The 21992-nt window shown below is 39.4% G+C and overlaps 1 protein-coding gene across 2 annotated transcripts in view; it reads left to right on the top strand.

Moving 5' to 3' along the window:
- LOC126481451 (uncharacterized) overlaps positions 1–21992 on the top strand; it is a 259781-nt gene that overhangs the window by 182907 nt on the left and 54882 nt on the right. For both annotated transcript variants that reach the window (XM_050105223.1, XM_050105222.1), the window contains exon 3: positions 9900–9982. In XM_050105223.1, the coding sequence (XP_049961180.1) occupies positions 9900–9982 (83 nt within the window). The remainder of the gene's footprint in view (positions 1–9899; positions 9983–21992) is intronic.

The following is a 21992-nucleotide window of genomic DNA, read 5'->3' as shown; positions in this document are numbered from 1 at the left end:
GATCAATGTATTTATGGAAGTACATTCAGTGGTATATGTGGATACTGTCTGCAAAATTTTGTTCGGAATAGAGTTGTTAGTGAAGAAGTATTAAAGTAAAATGTCATACTTCATATAGCAGTTATACTGTATGAACAGCGAAAATGGTGTAAGAGAAAACCCTTTTCTTTCCCTTTCATCATTTTGTGTGGGGCGAGTACAATAAAAAGTCTCGTACACGTTTTAAATTATGTTTATACTTGGCTGCAAATCACTAAGTGCTCTCATTCTTAACTACTGGTTGACTACACTCGTATTCTGGCTGTTTGTGCATCGTGAGCACAACGTTTTCACCACCACCACCACCACCTCTTTGACAGGTAGCTATGTCTTAACCCAACACTGGTTCTTTCCAGACAGTAAGTGACATGTGCACTAAGTTTCTTTGAAACGATCCATTGATTTAGGGGAATATGTGGAAAATATACACTTACATCCTCTTTTATAATACATATGGATGACACGAACGTGCTGTCTGCTGTTGACTCTCATTTACTCTCGCTGCTGACTCGCCGTTGACTCATGGCAGCAGTATATACCGTATACGTCTGATTTGCTTAGTTGTTGCTGTTAACTTTTTCTGTCTACCACATTATCAAGATTTGCACTTTCTCAAGAATTTTGAAACTGTCTAAGTTCTGTGTATACAGAGCCCAAAAACATTGTTTTCATGTATGAGACAAGCACTGTGTCCAGCGTTGCCTGGAAAGTAATAATGTGGAGGTTCAGATCGCTGCAAGCGCTGTGGCCAGTTCCACGGACTCGTAAAGGTGGCGGAATAGACGAGTAAGGAGTGGCTGTGGAAAGAACTGAGAATCTCGTTGTGCAGCTTAGTAGTACCAGTACATCTGCTGACCAGTTCAGACACTGTTTTCGGCGTCAGTCCAGCAACTAGCTTATCCAGTCTGCCCTCTATGGGACACTGAACCTCAATCGCTCTCTTTTTTCTGGTGAAGCGTGGGTGCATGTGTTGGGGTACCTGAACTCCCAGAACAGTCGGATACTGGAGTCCACAGAAGTCTCACTAGTTACACCGCGAGTTTTTGTATCCTGTGAAAAAGAACTGAGGTGTTCAATGATCGCAATACAATTGTTGGACCAATCCTTTTTCATCGAAATATAACTTCCGACAGATATGTGAGCAAAATATTGACACTTTTTTTCAGAAAACTAACAATTAACGGAAAGAATTGTGGTTATTTCATGAAGGAAAATGCAGGAGCATATACTGCTAATGACAGTATTAGGAGATTCTCTTGATTATAGGATCTATTACGAGATGTTTTCGATGTCCGCAGTGCTAAATGGCGGAAGGCATTTCTCATACTTCTTTCCAAATCCGTTAACACGCCTACAATCGATATGCCACCTACCTGAGTACAAGGAACAGGCCGTAACGTATGCGGCAGTCGTAGCCTGCCTTCCCGGTACTGGTTCCCTGGGGACAGCGTTTGCGTCGCGGGTGGAGCCGCTAGAACTTAACTCATTCACTTTTCAGTGACAGCTGTAAGCAAATAGTCCCGTGCTGTTGCTGCACATGTCATCTCTGGCTATTTGGTAATTTCCTGTGCATCTTCTGAATTTTTATAGCGTTGCTCCCTGGAAGTTTCAGAGCGAGCTACTCACCTTGAGCTTCAATAGCAGGGGAGGTTTTCTGCCAATACTTCGTTTCTAATTCGTGATAACGATATCATAAATGACTGAGGAATTCAGATAAGCGACTTCGATTTGTGCCTAGTAAATGCTTTAATGTAAGTGGAGGATAAGAGCGGCTTATTACGATCTTTTGTGATCCCGTATTTGAAAACTCTAATAAGATGACATGCTTCTCGTATGTGGATTACCATATCTCCATCGGGAATTTCCCAGTTGTATGAAACTTTTACCACAGGTAGAAGAAGATTAATAGACATTCTGGACAATGGGCGGAGGACAAAAGGCATTCTGCACAAAATTTAACTTCCGATAATCGGGTTGCCTACATGCAAGGACCAACAAATGACGCCATCCTTCCTTTCCCAAGCCAAGCACTACATTCCTAAGCCACAACCCCTCCCCCCCCCCCCCTTGCTCCCACTCCTTCGCCTCTGCCCTTCCTTCTTTTCTGTGTAGTTTCTAGTAAACAGACTAACTGAAGAGCTTCTAAGCCAATTGTGTTACATGTATGTACCCTTCCATAGCTCAGAACTTAAGGCCATCTCAGCATGTCTAATCACATTTATCAGCTCCTCCTTAAGCCACGCCGCTTCCGCTCTTTCCTCTTTTATTTCTTGGAAACAGGCTAATAAGAGAGCTTTCTGCTTCAAGGATGGGCGTGTCATTAGATCATTCACCACCAATAGCGATGGAAATAGCGTCACCTCTGCAGGTGATAGTCTGCCATGAATATACTTTGCTTCTCTAGATGCAGCTAAGTCCTTGCACATACAATCTCTGAAAACTACACCTCGATATTCTCTAGGCAACTGGATACGTGCATAAAGAAGATGGAATACTTTGTATGCTAAGCAAGTTCAGACAAACATGATGGGTACGGATCGCAACTCGGGGGTATGTAGCTCAGTACATTACGGAAGTTTTTCGATAAATTATCGTAACACGTCCACGACCATTGTGTTACAATTCCAGTTCAATGATGCATCTAAAACATGTAGGCTACAGTAATACATTTACAATATGTAGGTTACAATTACAGTTTACGTCTTTTCAATACCTACAACATATAGATCATAATTTGAGCACATTACATCCGCAACCGTATTTTACCGCTGTATCAGTTTTAAATCAACTTCTGCTGCCCACAAAGCTGATGACAAGCCATGTCTTCTCGAAAATGACCACACGATACAGTGCTCACTTTACCATCGAGTATGAAGTGTTAATCATATTTTACGGATAATGCCAATTTACTTTGCTTTATAGTAGAAAGTCTGTGTAACTTGGATCGAATTATATACCGAACAGTCGATTTAGCAACGCTGTTTAATACACATTCTCAGTAATCATCAGTGCTTTGCTGATAAGTGTTTCACACGTATTCCTCTACTCATTACTCATTGTGTTTTAGTTTCGGGAGCACACAGCTTTGACCTTAGTCCTATAAATTGTGTAGTAATGTCCCCGATAATTCATCTTCCAGTAAATCCACATTTTTTTATTGACAGATAGAATGTTATAAATGCTATTATCGTGGTAACTTGAAATGAGAAACCACCTATGCACATCACTTTTGGTGACATCTGAAATATGTGTGTCTGTGGAACACATTCTATCATTATTCACTTCAAATTTCTTTAAGATATACCCATAATTGAAATCGGCTAAAAGCCTCCTAGAAATATCTAAAATACATTTTCCTACAGCTGTGGGTTTGTCAAAAAGAATGTTAAGTCTACTTAATTTAATAGCAACCAAAGTTTCCTGAAATGCGACATTATACTTAAAATTCGTTCTTGCAGTCAGAGCAGCAGCCCAATATCTATCTTCACAATTGTTACTTGCTACATGTTTTCTGCATAGTTTTGCCAAAGAAACACTTTTATTAAATTTAAAAAAAGAATCTTTTCTAATTATTTTTGTGAATTCAGCTGTTTTTCAGCTTTTATATCGATATAGGCTTAATCTGTCGAGATTGCTGGAATGACAATATCCGGGTAATTTTGCTTAGAATAAGAGTATTTTTGCTTTAAATTTCTGTAATGAAATCAGCTTCTTTAAAACTCATGGCTTATTGATGCATGACGATGTACCATTTTCTCTGGAAATAGTGGTAGATTGGAGTGAAGTCCATGGATATTTTGTGGATCTCCAAGGTTTACTTCTAAATTGTAACATATGTCCGAATCATCCAATGTGCTCGTTACATCAAAACCACCCACAGACAACCATTCAAAATCAGAGAGGTAGATTTGCATCATTGCCCAGTTGTAGAGACTATTGACATCAACGTATATAAGTTTAACTACTATTCTCATTATTATCAACCATAAAATTGTTGTTTACAATAGCACGTCTACTCAAACACCGAAAATACCACCTCTGACGCCATACTCAACAAAATGTGATTGTTCTTTGTCCGTAATAAGTTACAATTTTGCATTAGTAGTTTCCAGCAAAGCAACCAATGCTATACCAGGTGAAGTGAAGTAGCGGGTAAGATCCAGTTCGTATGTTTTGAGACAAAGTGCGCGGAAGTTTTCAGAGACATTGGCAAACAGCAAGACATCGGTTTCCTAACATAGGTCGGAATAATCTCCTAATGTCTTAACGTCAAATATACAACACAACTTGCACACTCTTTGATTTTCATGTTCTTCGATAGTGTTCCGCCAGTCAGCAAGCTTCTGAATGCCTAATTGTCAGCAACTGTTCATCCAAAAATACGTATTCGTCGGTTACTTATTCATATGGAAACACGCCCGTGTTATTGATCAAGTGAAACTGTTCACTGTCGGGAAAATATTTTATATGTATGGTTCAAATGGCTCTGAGCACTATGGGACTTAACATCTGTGGTCATCAGACCCCTAGAACTTAGAACTACTTAAACCTAACTAAACTAAGGACATCACACACATCCATACCCTAGGCAGGATTCGAATCTGTGACCGTAGCGTTCACGCGGTTCTAGACTGAAGCGCCTAGAACCGCACGGCCACATCGGCCGGCTTATATGCGTGAAACAGATCTATTGAGAGTTTGTTACTTGCATGTCTGGAATTTGTACGTACTATGGATGTCTCAGACGCTAAGCGACAGTTTTGAATCGCTTATTATCGGCGCGACAGTCTTTGATCAGAGCTGCTGTGTCGGTGGAAGATGTGCCTGTTTTCGTCATCGCTGCTGGGCAGCGAGGAGCGCGGGGGTTCTATCGCGAGTACAGTGGTGAAAGAGATGCCGAGAAGAGGAGTCGTGGCAATATAGACGTAAAGTTAAGTGCATCTGTGTTTAAATAAAATGATCTGTATTTGAATATTGTGAAACAGACGAGAAGGATTTCGTTAGTGATTAAGAATGAAAAGAGTATGAAGAAGAATTGAAGGTAATATTTTTATTTATTGGCACTGCAGTAGCATAGTTACGATTCATTGGTGAATGAGGTATCCATATCACGGAACTTCAGAATTTTCATTAAAGATTGAGTAATTTTCGCTGTAAGGTATTTTTCATTTTAATTAGTGATTTGTCCAACGTTTGTGAGAGTAAGGATTTATTATTAGTGTTATGCTTTGTCAATATTAATGAGTGTTATAACATGAATTGCTTACAAATAATAATATATCAGAAGTTTAAAAACAGTTCGCTAGAGGAATATTAAAAGAAATGGCTCTGAGCACTATAGGACTTAACATCTGAGCTTATCAGTCCCCTAGAACTTGGAACTACTTAAACCTAACTAACCTGAGGACATCACACACGTCCATGCCCGAGGCAGGATTCGAACCTGGGACAGTAGCATTCGCGCGGTTCCAGACTGAAGCGCCTAGAACCGCTCGGTCACAGCGGCCGGCGGAATATTTCACCTAAGACATCTTCGATCCAAGTCATTTTTATTTAATGGAGCGTGTCATTCAGTGATGTGCAAAATAGTCTACTTGCTTTCTGGAGCATTGCGCTAAGTTTTCAGATATTGTAGTCAGAAATTTGGAGCTGGCAAGCACCACGTTTCCAAGCAATTACGTTGCGAGGTAAGATATTTTCATTTCAACATCAGTTTACTACGGAAATTGTCAATACACAGGGACCATTTCATGAATAGCATCATTAGATAGATCATTTACGAACAGGGACCAATTTGTTTAATAAAGGAGATTAATAATAAAGTTCAGAATTTAATCAGTTTGCAGTAATTTTAGAAAGATTATGAGACAGAGCCAATTTCATGCTGCTGTCCTGCAATCAGATATATTTCGTTTCCCTAGAAGTCAGAAATGCACAGTCACCCAAAGCTATAGAACAGCAAAGTTATAACTAACCAACCAAGCCAACATGAAATCTCAAGTCACACGAAAAGAATTGTTTTAAAGGAAACTTTCATATGCTTTTTTCCCTTAACTCATCAAGTTGAGGCGCATTTTTCTCGAGGATACCCCAGAAAGTTGAAGGATTCTACAAACTAAAATTTTATCCCACAGTGATTTTCTACTGCGCTAGTTGTAGTAGGTATTTAGTACTGTTCCACGTTTTTGCAGTCACATAAACGTGGGCTGGGTTTATTTTCATCGTTTTATTATGCTCAGTTTCTTCTATTTCTTCGCATAGGTTCATAATTATAAAATGAGCATCATAATTGGTTCAAATGGCTCTGAGCACTATGGGACTCAACTGCTGTGGTCATAAGTCCCCTAAAACTTAGAACTACTTAAACCTAAGGACAGCACACAACACCCAGCCATCACGAGGTAGAGAAAATCCCTGACCCCGCCGGGAATCGAACCCGGGAACCCGGGCGTGGGAAGCGAGAACGCTACCGCACGACCACGAGATTCGGGCGGCATCATAATTCGTCAGAATTTGAAACACTACTGTCATTGTAAAATTGGGCCTGTAACTGAAACTACAGCTAGCATATGCAACTCCTCAAAATCTGCCAGTAAAATAATAATTATCTCTGTGTTTCACATCAGTTTTCTCAGAGCATTCCTTAAAGATACGACAAATTTCAACTGCTGGGAACGCAACATTCTCTTTTAGGCTAATATTCATCTCTTTGTTCACAACAAGTAATTTTTCACGTGCTCAGAAATCAGTTAAGCGTGTTTACTAACCCATTCGGTACCGTCAGAACCTTGGTGCAGCTGAAACTCTAGATATTCTTCACTGTAACTACGGGGCACGTAAAAATCAGTACTGTTTGGTTTATGGACATGAATTTCGTCAGTAGCACTCGGGCGCAGTAAGCGTTAGATTTCTACACATGACAAATGATAGCTTTAATTGCTTATTATAATTTTCGGATTTGAATGTGAACAGCGCGCTAAATGTGCAGCAAATTTCTCTTCAGAACGAAAATAGCCCAAAAAGCGCTCACATACCACAACTGAATAACAATAAGCAGTAAAGCTATCTGTACTTAAACCTTTCTAGAATCACTGTTCTTCCTGCCACTACACTTCGCTGACTGAAACTGTGTCTAACTTCCATTATCCATTTCTGTTTTCAGGTAATCGTACCTAACCACCTGATTAAAGGATCTCATAGTAATATAACAAATTAAAAATTTGCCACATTTGTGCTAGACAGAGAAATTTTTACTCTGTACTACTGTTAATAATGACTAAACAACGTGGGAAAATTAAGGCATGAGACTAAAGATTTTAATCCCTACATCGAGTTATGTAAACGGTATAGCTAAAACATCATTAACGTACACATGAGTATCAACAAAAAATTTTATTGTACGTTTTCGAACTGTTTAGATGCCGTACTGTTATGCTAAACCGTTGTGAAGGTGTGGGGGGGGGGGGGGGGGGAGAAAGGAAAGGGAAAGGAAATGACGATTGATGTCAGCTGCATTAGGAAGTTACACAGAATCAGCGGCGACGAGCGAAAATGTGTGCTGGAGATGTCCTGCTTACTAGGCAGTTGCGTTAACCACTGCGCCGCCCAAACACAGTAATTATAGCACACCGCGGACTACCTGGGCATACCTCTCGGCCGACCCACATTCCCGTCTAGCGCCACCTATCCGCAGTTCTTGTCCATGTCCTCCATACCTGCTACTTCCATATTCCCGCAGGAGGTCGGTCGTACTTGTGCATCCGCACTGAAGAAGATGGATTCTTGCCCATCGAGGCGAATCAGTTAGATGATGCATTGTTCTCATCCGTGCATATTTACTACACCTGCATTTTTTTGTCCTTCATTTTACGTATTCTAACCTTTGGTATTATAATTTGTTCACTATGCTCCCTCTACTAGTACCCGTTTGACTCTTCCTGTCTGTCTTATCGATATCTCTCCATAAACTTCTTTCTTCATCTATTCTTTCTATTACCTCCCCATTTCCAGCTACGCCCATCTTTTTGGACAGTTGTCTCTAGACCGCATTTAAAATGTGTAAGATTTATTCTATGCTGTAGTTTCATGGTCTAGCCTACACTTCGCTTTAATATGCTGCCATGCTTGGTGCACACAATTTCAGTGACTTATTCATTAATTTCCTATGTCATATTTACTAACTCTGAAATGTTTTTGTTGAAGAGCGCTCTTCACCTGTGTCAAGCCACTTCAATATCTTGTTTGATCTTGATTCGAAGAATCTTTTCATTTCGTCATGTACAGCCTTCCCACATTTTTATGGTTAGCGGGTCGCCATTATTGTTTCTGTTACTCTACAGCACTTTCGTCTTTGCTTTGTTTTTCCGCACGTCAGTAGGTCAAATTATGCACCAGTATGGTATCCATTCCACTCAACTATTTTATTAGGTGTTCCTTAATTCTGACACGCCATGTGACTTCCTTGGAACTTTTATTCATAATTGGAAATTGTCATTGTCTGCCATCGTTGCTTTTTCGACTTTGTATAAGTATGGTGATAAGCTTCAACAGTTAGTGTATGTATATAACGCACAGAGGGCATAGCAAAAAATAAAAAAAAGCATCAAAACAAAATGCGTATGATAAAATCTGACATAAATGCCCTAGACGAAAAGTAACCTACGGTGAGGCCCGTTCGGTTGGCCGTGCGGTCTAATGCACGGCTTTTCGGGCGGGAAGGAGCGCCTGGTCCCCGGTATGAATCCGCCCGGCGGATTTGTGTTGTGCTCCGGTGATCCGGCCAGTCTGTGGATGGTTTTTAGGCGGTTTTCCATCTGCCTCGGCGAATGCGGGCTGGTTCCCCTTATTCCGCCTCAGTTACACTACGCCGGCGATTGCTGCGCAAACAAGTTCTCCACGTACGCGTACACTACCATTACTCTACCACGCAAACATAGGGGTTACACTCGTCTGGTGTGAGACGTTCCCTGGGGGGTCCACCGGGGCCCGAACCGCACAATAATCCTGGGTTCGGTGTGGAGTGGCGGAGGTGTGAAATGGACTGCGATAGTCGTCGTGGGGTTGTGGACCACTGCGGCTGCGGCGGGGACAGAGCCTCTTCGTCGTTTCTAGATTCCCGGTTAACATACAATACAATACATACAACCTACGATAAGAGCTTCATTATTTGCACTAAAGACAAGAACACGAAAGAGGTGAAAGTAAGCATTTTTTAGAACTATCATCGCTGAAAAAAGAACTCTTAAGTTCTTAATAAAAACATCTTGTTTGTGGTATACAGAGGCAAGTGGCGAAAAGAAAGTGGTTCGTGACTGATGTATGCTTGAAAGTACTAGGAAACAGTTCACAGACCCAACTTCTTGTAAGATAAGTTATCTTTAGTTTTCCAGAGTGTACCATTGTGCATAATGTTAAGAGAGAAACTTTATAATATAGGTGGCAAGACAGATATGGTTAACAAAAGTAGACAAATTCATTCAGAATCAGGGCAATATCTCCAGAGGACATAACGATATTAAACTGCCACACATCTCGGTTCCATAATTATTGCTTCTAAAAATTGTCCAGAAAGTTTCACTAACTCTTAAAAAGCATTCACAACCGAATACATTTCTATGTTAAAGGGTCAGAAACCAATCGCTATTTTAAATACAGAGCACTATTTTTCGCTTTCTGTCGACAGGTTTTTGATTTTCGTAAATGCATGCCATTTTTGTGAAATCTGTTGTTTTAATTTTAAGCATGTATGCAATTTTCGATCAGTTAGTAAGAAATGGGGTCAGCCAAACCCGCAGAATATACCTGGATTTTCTCTGCAGAGGGCTACGAAGCTAATTAGAACTAGTTTCCTCCTGTTGCAGTTCCCGTGTCGCTGCGGTCAATTCCAGTGATAGTGCCGACCAATGGGACAAACGGATCGTTGTGGCGCACATCTCTCCAACAGGTGAGTTCAGCAAGGAAGCAGCAGTTCTCAGTTACGACGTCTTTCGATACCCTTAAGCTACCCATAAATGTGAAAGCTCAGTTAGACATATTCCTGTTTACAGAGGTTAACATTTTCCAGTTTACTGGTGAAGTACTGCAGTAGGGCATCGATTATCCGAGTAACTGAAAGAGTTCCGGTCGGGAAATTCAAATTTCGCGCGCGCCATGTAGAAGTTTCGCTGGCGCTGGTTGGCCAGTTTGACGTTTTCCAGCTCCCTGTGAACCATCGTTGTTGTGTTACTATGTTGCCGTCTGAACCGTCTCATTTGACTCATCGGGCTATTGTCGTACCTTTCGCAATGATGACTAAAAGTCAACACTTTTTTTTAGAGTTCCCAATAAACTTAAAATAATACGCGAGCCGAAGAAAGGAGCTAGTGCATCAATCACAGTTCGGGAACATGAAGTTGGAAGCGCAACAGTACAGACTTACTGAAAAGAACAATGATACTGCTACAAAATTTGTGATCGTGCTTTCCAGTGAAGATTGATGACTTCTACAGAGAAATGGTGAAGATGGCAGGAAACCAGGATTTAGACTCACCAGAAATCTTGGAGTAAGCTCCTTCCTTCCGATGAGTCTGTCACTGCTCTAGGAAGCCACCCAACAATCAATTTGTATCTCAAGCGTTTTGGCTGATTTAAGAATCTTCGGGACTTGAAGAGCATGATCAAGACTAACTCGAATGTGATACTGGGGATATCAGCTATTAATTATTGACGGACGATGAAATACTAATTGCCAATGTTATCCACGGTGAGGAAGAGCCAGGCGGCGATTGTGCTAAAGAAGGACCACGCAGAGTGTAAGTTTCTCATCGCTTTGACGCGACTATGAAGTGATTAGGATAAAACGAAGAATAAGATACTGCCCAATCGATGTTCTTAAACCATTTGCGAGTCTCAGTTCTGAAGTAAAAACAAATTTTTGATTTCTTTTTCTGAACTGTAGACTCATTTTAGTGGCCACTTCGAGGTTTTCAATCTAGGCTTTGTAGCGTTTTCTGTGTCGTTTGTTATATGAGCGATACAAAACGTATCTCACAGTTTAGTGCTTAGTTCAGTGTTTCTTTGTTTCTTGTTTATACGAACACGGGCGCAACACAGTGGCGTATACTGGGATTTTTATTTGAGTATCACTAGGCATATCAGATACGGACAATAAGGTATTGTTGATTAAATGTTAACTTCACGAGCAGTACATTGAAACAGATTTTTCTTGAAAGAAGATGTAATACAACATAATCTAAACAACAGTTACAAAAGGAAAAATAAACACTTTACCATACCTGTTACTATATTTTATCATTAGTGTTTACTCGTATGTATTATGATTTCGAGCCATCTTTCTTTGTGGGTAATCTGCATTGTCATACTATCAGAAAAAGAGTCCTCGTTGTGTTTTCTCACCAAAACATGTATGTCTTTTCGAAAGGTAGAGAGGCCCTGTTTGTCAGACGAATTTGTCCTCGTGTTGCTCCTAAGTAAGATTTAAATCGTATCAAGGCTGAAAAACGCCTTTCTGCACTTGCAGAAGAAAATGTTAACAAAAGTTCACATAGTCTGTAAACTTCAATGTGCGTAACATCAAGTGAATTTGAGTTCATGTAATTTGCAATGATTTAAACAGGCTTGTTAGAAAGTTCTTCAGTTCATTTTTCAAAAACAGTGTACTGAAATAGGAAACATATGGTTCTCTCAGTTCACAAAATACATTTGTGTGAAAATTTTTATAGTAACTCGAAAAATGCTTAGAATTCAGTAACGCCATAAATTTCAACATTTTTGTGATTCAAATCTTAATTTAGTTATAGCTGTTAATGTGTCCAGAACTTGGCAGAAGGTTCTTAAGTACGAAGAATGGGTTTGATCTTCAGAACAGACTCCCTTTCTAGACCTTTCTTCGTTCTCTTCATCAACAATGCTCATAGTTTCTGACCATAGTTATTAAAATCCAGTGCTTCTAATATTTTGCAGTGTGGTAATAAATTCGTTTACCTTTCCGCACAGTGACAGATGTCCATGCTCTTGTTTCATAATGTTTCAAAAAGAATATCTCAAAATGCACAAAGCCTGAAGCCGTGCTGACTTCTTCGCTGAACTTCTTCCAGGATTCTTCTGCCACTGAAGTAAAGAAATTAATGAGTTCTGTAGTTACGACCTGTGCTTAAAAGCCTAGAACCAAAATTCCATCGTGTAGCTGTGACAGATGGCATTTTTTCTTTTCAGTGAAGTCTGTAAGAGCAATCTGTACGTGAAGTAAAATGTGAGAAAAAAGTAAGAAGACCGTTAAGAGAAATAAAGAATTGTCCGGTTTTCTTAAAAAAATTCATGAGCAGGGAAAGTATGAGATTAAGTCTGTGACAGTAACAGTGGATGAAGGTAGCAGCAGGACACACGGTTTTCATTAAAGTCTAAAGTTCAGAAATATGTCCAGCCATTACTGCGGCAACATCGAAAGTTTGAGTAACAGTTTTGCGCCGGAGTGGCCGAATGGTTCTTGGTGCTACAGTCTGGAACCGCGCGACCACTACCGTCGCAGGTTCGAATCTTGCCTCGGGCATGGATGTGTGTGATGGCCTTAGATTAGTTAGGTTTAAGTAGTTCTAAGTTCTAGGGGATTGATGACCTCAGAAGTTAAGTCCAATAGTGCTCAGAAACATTTGAATTTGAGTAACAATTTTATTGAACATTCTAAGTCATACATAGTCTTTTTTACATATTGAAATAAATCACTGGCTGTTCGGTCAGAACTTAACATTTGTGAAATGTAGAAATCGTTCTTTGCAATTGCCTTAGCCATCGTCACAGCATAGAATAGTACACGTTAGGCATTTATTGATGGCATCAGATGTTTCACGGAGCATGAGTCCAAAAAAGTAGCCCTATTAGTTGTTGCTGTTGTTGTGGTCTTCAGTCCTGAGACTGGTTTGATGCAGCTCTCCATGCTACTCTATCCTGTGCAAGCTTCTTCATCTCCCAGTACCTACTGCAACCTACATCCTTCTGAATCTGCTTAGTGTATTCATCTCTTGGTCTCCCTCTACGATTTTTACCCTCCACGCTGCCCTCCAATGCTAAATTTGTGATCCCTTGATGCCTCAAAACATGTCCTACCAACCGATCCCTTCTTCTAGTCAAGTTGTGCCACAAACTTCTCTTCTCCCCAATCCTATTCAATACCTCCTCATTAGTTACGTGATCTACCCACCTTATCTTCAGCATTCTTCTGTAGCACCACATTTCGAAAGCTTCTATTCTCTTCTTGTCCAAACTAGTTATTGTCCATGTTTCACTTCCATACATGGCTACACTCCATACAAATACTTTCACAAACGACTTCCTGACACTTAAATCTATACTCGATGTTAACAAATTTCTCTTCTTCAGAAACGATTTCCTTGCCATTGCCAGTCTACATTTTATATCCTCTCTACTTCGACCATCATCAGTTATTTTACTCCCTAAATAGCAAAACTCCTTTACTACTTTAAGTTTCTCATTTCCTGATCTAATTCCCTCAGCATCACCCGATTTAATTTGACTACATTCCATTATCCTCGTTTTGCTTTTGTTGATGTTCATCTTATATCCTCCTTTCAAGACACTGTCCATTCCGTTCAACTGCTCTTCCAAGTCCTTTGCTGTCTCTGACAGAATTACAATGTCATCGGCGAACCTCAAAGTTTTTACTTCTTCTCCATGAATTTTAATACCTACTCCGAATTTTTCTTTTGTTTCCTTTACTGCTTGCTCAATATACAGATTGAATAACATCGCGGAGAGGCTACAACCCTGTCTCACTCCTTTCCCAACCACTGCTTCCCTTTCATGCCCCTCGACTCTTATAACTGCCATCTGGTTTCTGTACAAATTGTAAATAGCCTTTCGCTCCCTGTATTTTACCCCTACCACCTTCAGCATTTGAAAGAGAGTATTCCAGTTAACATTGTCAAAAGCTTTCTCTAAGTCTACAAATGCTAGAAACGTAGGTTTGCCTTTTCTTAATCTTTCTTCTAAGATAAGTCGTAAGGTTGAAACGTCCCCTTTGAACAATTATACACGACTGTCCTTAAACTGATACACAATATATTTTTTTTTTACCGCAACGCAATCTGACTTTCAAAAATCCCTACAAAAGAATGGCCCTGACTAACATTAAACTATACCTTTCACAAATCACTTACCTCACAAAAATCTTCGCTGCTCAAGCTACTGCAATACAGCGAGCGCCACTACTGCCAGCTAAATAAAAGATTCAAACTATGGAAGGCACTAACTACTGATAGGGATAGTTAGCAAATGAAAGATATTAATAGAGAACAAACGATGTATTTACCTTGATATCATCATATATAAATATAGCAGTTCATGACAAATTTCAAATCTCCGCCATCTCTCTCCCCACATCCACCACTGCTGGCGGCTCACCTCCAACTGCGCAACGCTACGCGCTGTTCACATCCAGCTGCCGCTGCCCAACACTACAATGGCAGACAACAATGCAAACCAGCCACAGACTGCGCACAGCACAGCCAGTGATTTTCAGAGCGCTACGTGGTGTTACCAATGTAAGAACCTAAACAGCCTACTTACATAAAGAAAACATAAACAGCATACTTACATAGCCCCCATGCTCCCCACAAAAAATTTTTACAAATGGTGTTGGGCACTGGCCAATATAGATTTGACAAAAAAAATTTCACAATTACAGTAACAAAGACATAAAATGCACACACTTATTGATACAATGTTGGTCAAAAGCTAAAATTTTCTCACAGTCCATAAAGACAGTCCTGATTCATCACAGTAAAATTACAGTGTTTTTCTTTTTTTTCAAAGTCTGAACAGTAAAAGAGAATGCACACAGAAGTAGTGGATTTCCATGCAGTCTTGAAGAAGTAGTGTCCTTCCATCAGAAAGACAGTGCTGACTCTTGACATGCTGACAGGTAATGGGCCACAACATAGCAAACCCACAGCAGAGTCATTCGACGTTTTGAAGAGTATTGGTAGGTCATCACAGAGCAGACCCACTGTAGTCCTGGTAGAGATTACGGTATTGGTGGGCCACCAGAGGTGCAGACCCACTGCAGTCCTTGTAGAAATAATGGTATTGGTGAGTCATCAAAGATGCAGACTCACTATAGTCCTTGTAGAGATAATGGTACTGGTGGGTCATCAAAGATGCATACCCACTGTAGTCCTTGTAGAGATGGCCAGCAGCCATCTGTTGTGACTGTGCAGGTCCACAATCACCATTGAAGAGTCTTGCGGATAATATAGCAAGTCCATAACCACCACTTGTGCACTCACAAAGTTTTTGGAATTGTCCTTAGAACCAGCAATGCTGTTATCCAGTCCCTTGCTGAATTATTAACACACGTGCAAACACTAACAGTCCCAACATCTCACATATTGTCCATATACTATGACCAACAGAAACGTGTGCAGTGAAACGTAACTAACAAGTTAATAATATCATGAACTGGTGACAATTACAATTTTATAACATGAGAATACAATAACAAAGGTACAGAATACATCATTAAAGAACATAACAATAGAGATAACATTTGTAGTAATATGGGCTTTACAAAAGAATCGAAATAACATATACATCAGTGTTACAGGAATTATGACATTAGCAAATACATAAAAGATCAGAATAACTTTTGAAACATCAATTTCACACATGAGCATTAAAACTAAACAGAATAAATAATGTGTAAGCATATTTATAAGGTAAATCACATATTATTAATGCCAATTATATTTGAGGATAACAGTATTCCTCATCATAGTGAATGTAGCTTAGTACTAGAAAAATTCTACAATTCTTATCAGATAAACACATAAAGACAGGAAAAACACAAATACACAAGAGTACACAAACATATAGAGGGATGACACCAAAGGGAAGGACAGGGTTTGTTTTACTGCAGTATTTTGCATGGAGATCTCCCTTTGTTCATCATTATTCCCAAAAGTACTATCTATACCTGCTTTCTGTACTTTTTTCGTTTAACTTCTCAATGCATTTCTTCCAATTCATCGCAACTCATTCTCTTATATAGTCTACCCCCTCTTAAGCTAACTTAAATCTACTGAGCTCAGATGCACTAAGGGACGAGGCAATGCAGCAGCACAAAACAAGTAACACAAACAGCAATGACCAAAAAAATGGAAAATTGCAAAGCAATCTACAGTAAATCTAAATTAACAGAAAAAATGCAAAATTACAACTAATATGAGCCAATGTGCAGCAACAAGAAAAGCTTAACAGAGTAATAAAAAGTCAAATTCAGTAACACTATGCCTGGCAAACAGCAGCAGTAAATGCTATGACGTATACCTAAGCATGACAAAGCTCAAGCATAAAAAATATTACAGTAAAAACAACAATGCAGATAAGGGAAATGTATATTCACATCTTAATGTCTATGTAATTAAAGTGGTGCACCACAACAACTTATTGTAAAAAACTTATTGTTCTTTCCTTTCCAAGTGCTCCTTTTTTAAAGAATGTGGATCATAAAATAATTATTTAATAGATCTGTTGACAGAAAGTGTTCACATTAGCAAATGCATTTTATTTTATAAAAGCAATGCTGCAACACAGCTGGAAACCAGATAACAAATGAAATAAGCAATTATGCAAACCAAAGCATAAAAATATCATTCAATAGTCATGTGGCATTTCGTAAGTCAGTAGCTCTCAACTCTCGTAGAAAGACACTTGTCATAATCAGGTGTGCAGATGTATGAATATTTCCCATCAATTCATAAGCATTTCAGTAATTAGCACAAAGTACGAGTAATCATATGTTTTCAGGTAATGAGCGTGTAATATTTGCGATGCTTTCTACAAAGGAATGTCAATAGCAAGGTTAATGGAAGTAATGAGGGTGTCGCATTTGCAATATTTTCTCTAAAGGAATGTCAATGGCGAGGATAAAGGCCTGCCTTTTTTCTTTTTTTTTTTTTCTACCTGTGCTTCCGGAAAGGCACACCCTAATGGCTTGTTCTCCATGTGTCTGACACAGCTGTGTGCCCACGACGCATTACGTGCAGGTGGTCACTTAACTTTCTTACGGAAATATTTACGACAGCAGTTTCCGCTACAGTGACAGTCTCACATAAAAATATTTCACAGGTCAAGAATTAGCGTTGCAAATCTGTAGAAAGAAAATCCTATAAATATAAGTGTCCAAATAAAATATTCGTCAGCATTGTGATACAGTCACAAATTTACGCACATTTCATAACTCTTAAAGTACGATTCTTGGTTTCCAACATCCTGTTTCACAAGTCAAGAGTCCCTACCCACTATTCATTACTCCTTACCTTATTACACATATACGTATCCATTGACACTCGTCAATATTTCGTCATTATAAATATGAAGCATAATCAAATAACTCATATAGCCTCAGCCTATTAATCATAAACATACCTCAGCAGCATAATACACATCGTCGTCGTAAAAATAACATCATAACACCTCAGTCAAATCTCAAAATCGTCGTAGCTTCCTCCAATAATTAAAAAAATTCTCTGCTCATGTCAAAAGTGTCATCTGCCTCAAACGTACTTTAAAATCATGCTCCCTTACCAAATACATCATTCAAAGCTCTCATAGTATCACAATGATTCCGAAAGAATATGAACAGTTTACAAAGTACAGACAAAATACAGTTTCATAAGTGTGAAGTTACCCAACTGTGTATTGCGTAAACATGTGTCACTGATGTAGTAAAAAAAATGTTTATCTCTCAGTTAAATGATCAGATAGCTGTGTAATTTGTGTGTTAGCGAAATATGGTACCGATGTGTAAAGTTGTATAAGCAAATACCATATTAGCTAGGGTTCCTTGTGCTTGCCAAACACATGGTACACAAAGTAAGTGTGTACCCCCCTGAGGATTAATGTAATTATACCCTCAGGTGTTACAGATTACAGCAATGAAATGAAATGTATCACTGAAAACCTTTGTATCATTGTACTTCAAATATCTTTAAAAATAAATGTTTTAAGTACAAAATTAATCACTCAAATGCGTGTCCTGTAGCGCTAAATGTGCGTCTTGCTGTAAGATAATTCTGTGGAAGTGTCGTACTTATCGTCCTCCGAAAGCTAAGTTCTGCAGAAGTCAATGTACTTACCTCATGATAAACAAAAGTGAAATGCTTTATGTATAGATATCTTAGTTATTACGCTTATTGCCATGATGAAGAAAGTACTGTGCTGTAACGTATTGTTGTGCTACGGAAAAGGCAATCTCATTGTAGCTATACCACAAAAGTTACTACTAAAACACGTTTTACTTTGCAGAATAAAACAGAAAAACTGTGCAGAAATAAAACAGAAACACTACAAAAGCAACATTGTAAATTGTCACTCATTAGAAGCATCATGATAAAACCGTGTAGTTGTCACTTAAACTAACCACTGTGTCGTCTGGTATCTCACAGAAAGTACATTAAACCCAGAATGTATTTTCAAGTAAACCAAAATGTTGCATTAAAATCTCATTAGCAGTACCAGTATGTGTCCTAAGTATGTAAGCCTGATAGTCGTTACGTAATCGTGCAACTAACAAGCAAGAATGTACAAATACAACACTGTGTCGTCTGTTCACTATAACAATGCATTCGTAATTTCTGTTTAAAAATGTTCCCTAGGTTCTTGACTGGATATTTAACTTCAAATATTGTTGCATGTTAACAGATTCTAAGTCTGACAAGCATACTAGTAATGTAAAGTGAAAAATTTTGTGGGAAAGACAAAGTTAAAAGCCAGATTATCTTTCAATAAACGGTTTTACATGTGAAACCTGGTGTAAACCTTTACTCTTCATAGTACTCAGAGTTTGAACTTGAATGCAATTGTCATGCGGTATACGTCGGCAAAGAATACTGGAATTTTTCTCAAGGTTAGCGTCTATGTTATTTTTCTCTGAGCCAGCCGGCGCACGTGGGTGCCTGCGGCGCGAGTCATTGTCTGTCTCTTTGTTGGCACGCGTTGTTATTGGGATTAGGAGACCTAACTTCTACGAATTCGCCATGCCGAGAGGGCCCAGCTCTGTTAGAATCCCGCTAGTTCTGATGAAATTCACGTCTGTCGTTTTGTCGGTAGTTTACACAGTTTCTTGTTTGTCAGTCATGTGGTGGAGAATTTCTCCCTGAATCGTAACTCTGCGCCGAACTGTTGCGTCTGAAGTTATTCTGCCTCCCTTGATAATAATTGTTTTGGTTCCCGTATTGTCTGTTTCTCTGATTGTCTCTGTGATATTCATTACTACGGAAATGCGATCTTTCTCTGTAACTAATATTACTCTGCCAGTGGTTGTGCCGGCCGCGGTGGTCTCGCGGTTCTAGGCTCGCAGTCCGGAACCGCGCGACTGCTGTGGTCGCAGGTTCGAATCCTGCCTCGGGCATGGATGTGTGTGATGTCCTTAGGTTAGTTAGGTTTAATTAGTTCTAAGTTCTAGGGGACTGATGACCACAGCTGTTAAGTCCCATAGTGCTCAGAGCCAACCAGTGGTTGTCATATGGGTGGTGTCTGTTTTGGTCACGATTTGCGTTGTAAGAATAGACCAGTCGTGTCCGGTTATTGTTTCTGTCGTCACGGAATTGTGACGGATGTGACCTGTAATTGTTGTGTCCTTGTTTTCGCGTTCCGCGATTATCAGTGTCAATTTCTAGTTCTTGTAACAGTCCCTGAAAAGCTTCAATGTCGTCTTTGCAACGTCCTGCTAAAATAATATGCCGTAAATGTTCAGGTAATTTGATTAAGCAAATGCGGATGAGTTCTGAGGGGCTGTATGGGTTTGACAGGTACTGATTCTTGTGCAACATGTCTTCAAAATATTTCACAAGACTGGAGAATTCAGATTGTTCGAAATGTTTCATTATTATGATACCATGGATTACTTGGTCTTGTGTGGCTTGAGACCAATATGCTGAGAGGAAGGCATGGTAAAATTCTCCTTCACTGTGGCAATCGTGAATTACTGATCGCATTCTTACAGCTGGTTCATTCTCTAAGTAGCCACACATAAATTCTAATCTGTGTTCCAATGACCAGTTGGGAGGAAAACAATGAGAGAATTGATGGAGCCATGCTTGTGGATGAATGTCGTTGCCAGAATTCTTAAATGTTTTGAATTTACGTGTAGTAATGAACAGCTTATAGTCAAAATCATCATGTCGGCGAGTCGCATATCGGTCATTGTTAGGTCGTGTCGGCCGTTCCATCTCAAAATTCGGTGCACATTGCCAATTTCTTTCATAACTTCCGAAATGCCCTGTGTTGTTATTTTGCGGCTTTTCCGTGTTTCTAAGTCCCTCTTCCCGTGTTGGAGCGCCAGTGTCCTCTGAAATACGTAATTCTTGTATTACCTGTGTCAGCTGATCTTGTACTTCCCGGATTTCTCTTTGGTGTTGTGTATTAATTTGATTCTGATTTTGTTTGAATTTTCTTATTTGTTCATACTCTTCTGTGTCAGTGAAGGCTACGGGTCTTGTGTAATTCAGATCATCATCTACCTTTGTAGATAAGTTAGTGACCTGATCCGAAAGTTCGGCTACTTTCTCTGATAGTGTACTTATTTCTTCAGTGTGTTTTTCTGAACCAAGTTTCAGAGTATCTACTGTGTCCTTAAAGTTTTCCTGAGTTTTTGCAAGTTGCGTAACCGAATTGGTAGATGCAACTGAGTCAAATTTAGCTTGCAAGGTCTCATGATTTTCATGAACAATAATTTGCAGTTCTTTTATGGCTGCTTCGTGATTCTGTAATGCATTTTCATGCCACGAAAAAATTGGTTGAAAATGCTCCCAAATTTGTGTTTTTACGTCATTACAGACTTTTTGACATTTCGATTCAATGTTATGTAACTCAGTAGTTAAATCTTCACGTGTTTGTTCAAGTGTTTGTTCCAATGAGTCTAACTTTTTAAGATTTTGTTCCACTGTGTCTAACTTTTGAAGCTTTTGCTGTGTTTGTCTCTGATGTTGTTCCATTGTGTCTAACTTTTCAAGCTTTTGTCCCATTTGTTGCATTAATTGTAATAACAATGCACTGGTGTCTGAAACATGTTCCTCAGTGCTTTTCGGCAGTGAAGTTGCACCGGCAACATTCACATTCTGACAAGTGGAAAATGTGTCTTGACTTATTTGAGAAAACGGTGGGAACCCAAAACCTGAGTCTGCAGTATTTGCAATATTGTGTTCTGTCATTCCCGATTCCTGAGGCGAGCTGTTGCCGACCAATCGATCGATAGCGCTTCCCTGTTCACTACCTGTTTCACTGTCTACACCATTGTTTGCCGCCCGCTCCATTTCCCTATGCGCAATTACCAAATTACTACTTTGAACATTAGTTAATTCATTACTCTGCGGCGCTAACACACTGCTTTCGTCTTCACTGTCATTTCTCAGTTTACTTTGGAGCCTAGTATTACGTTTTTCACACGCCATAATTGTCACAATATTTCACACGATAACACAGAAAAGCGCAATTTGAAGAGCAAAATAAAATAACATAGCAATGGAAATAATGTCTACTTAATTGCCAGCGCAGCTGCGAAATACTTGGTGCAAATCTACATGCATGCCACAACTGTTTTACTGTACAACAATGAAAAACTAAAACTACAAAGGAAATTCTCTCTATGATTACGCGCTATCAATAAACAATAGCTACACTAATTACACATACTACAAGAAAAAATATCAGAAGATTCCAGGTTCGAATCCTGGCAGGGTCGCCATATGAAACGTCCCCTTTGAACAATTATACACGACTGTCCTTAAACTGATACACAATATTTTTTTTTTTTTAGCGCAACGCAATCTGACTTTCAAAAATCCCTACAAAAGAATGGCCCTGACTAACATTAAACTATACCTTTCACAAATCACTTACCTCACAAAAATCTTCGCTGCTCAAGCTACTGCAATACAGCG

Source organism: Schistocerca serialis, chromosome 5 (genome assembly GCF_023864345.2).
Source record: "Schistocerca serialis cubense isolate TAMUIC-IGC-003099 chromosome 5, iqSchSeri2.2, whole genome shotgun sequence".
NCBI classification, from domain to species: domain Eukaryota; kingdom Metazoa; phylum Arthropoda; class Insecta; order Orthoptera; family Acrididae; genus Schistocerca; species Schistocerca serialis.
Note: the sequence above shows the minus strand (reverse complement) of the source record. Positions and strands in the feature narration are given on the sequence as shown.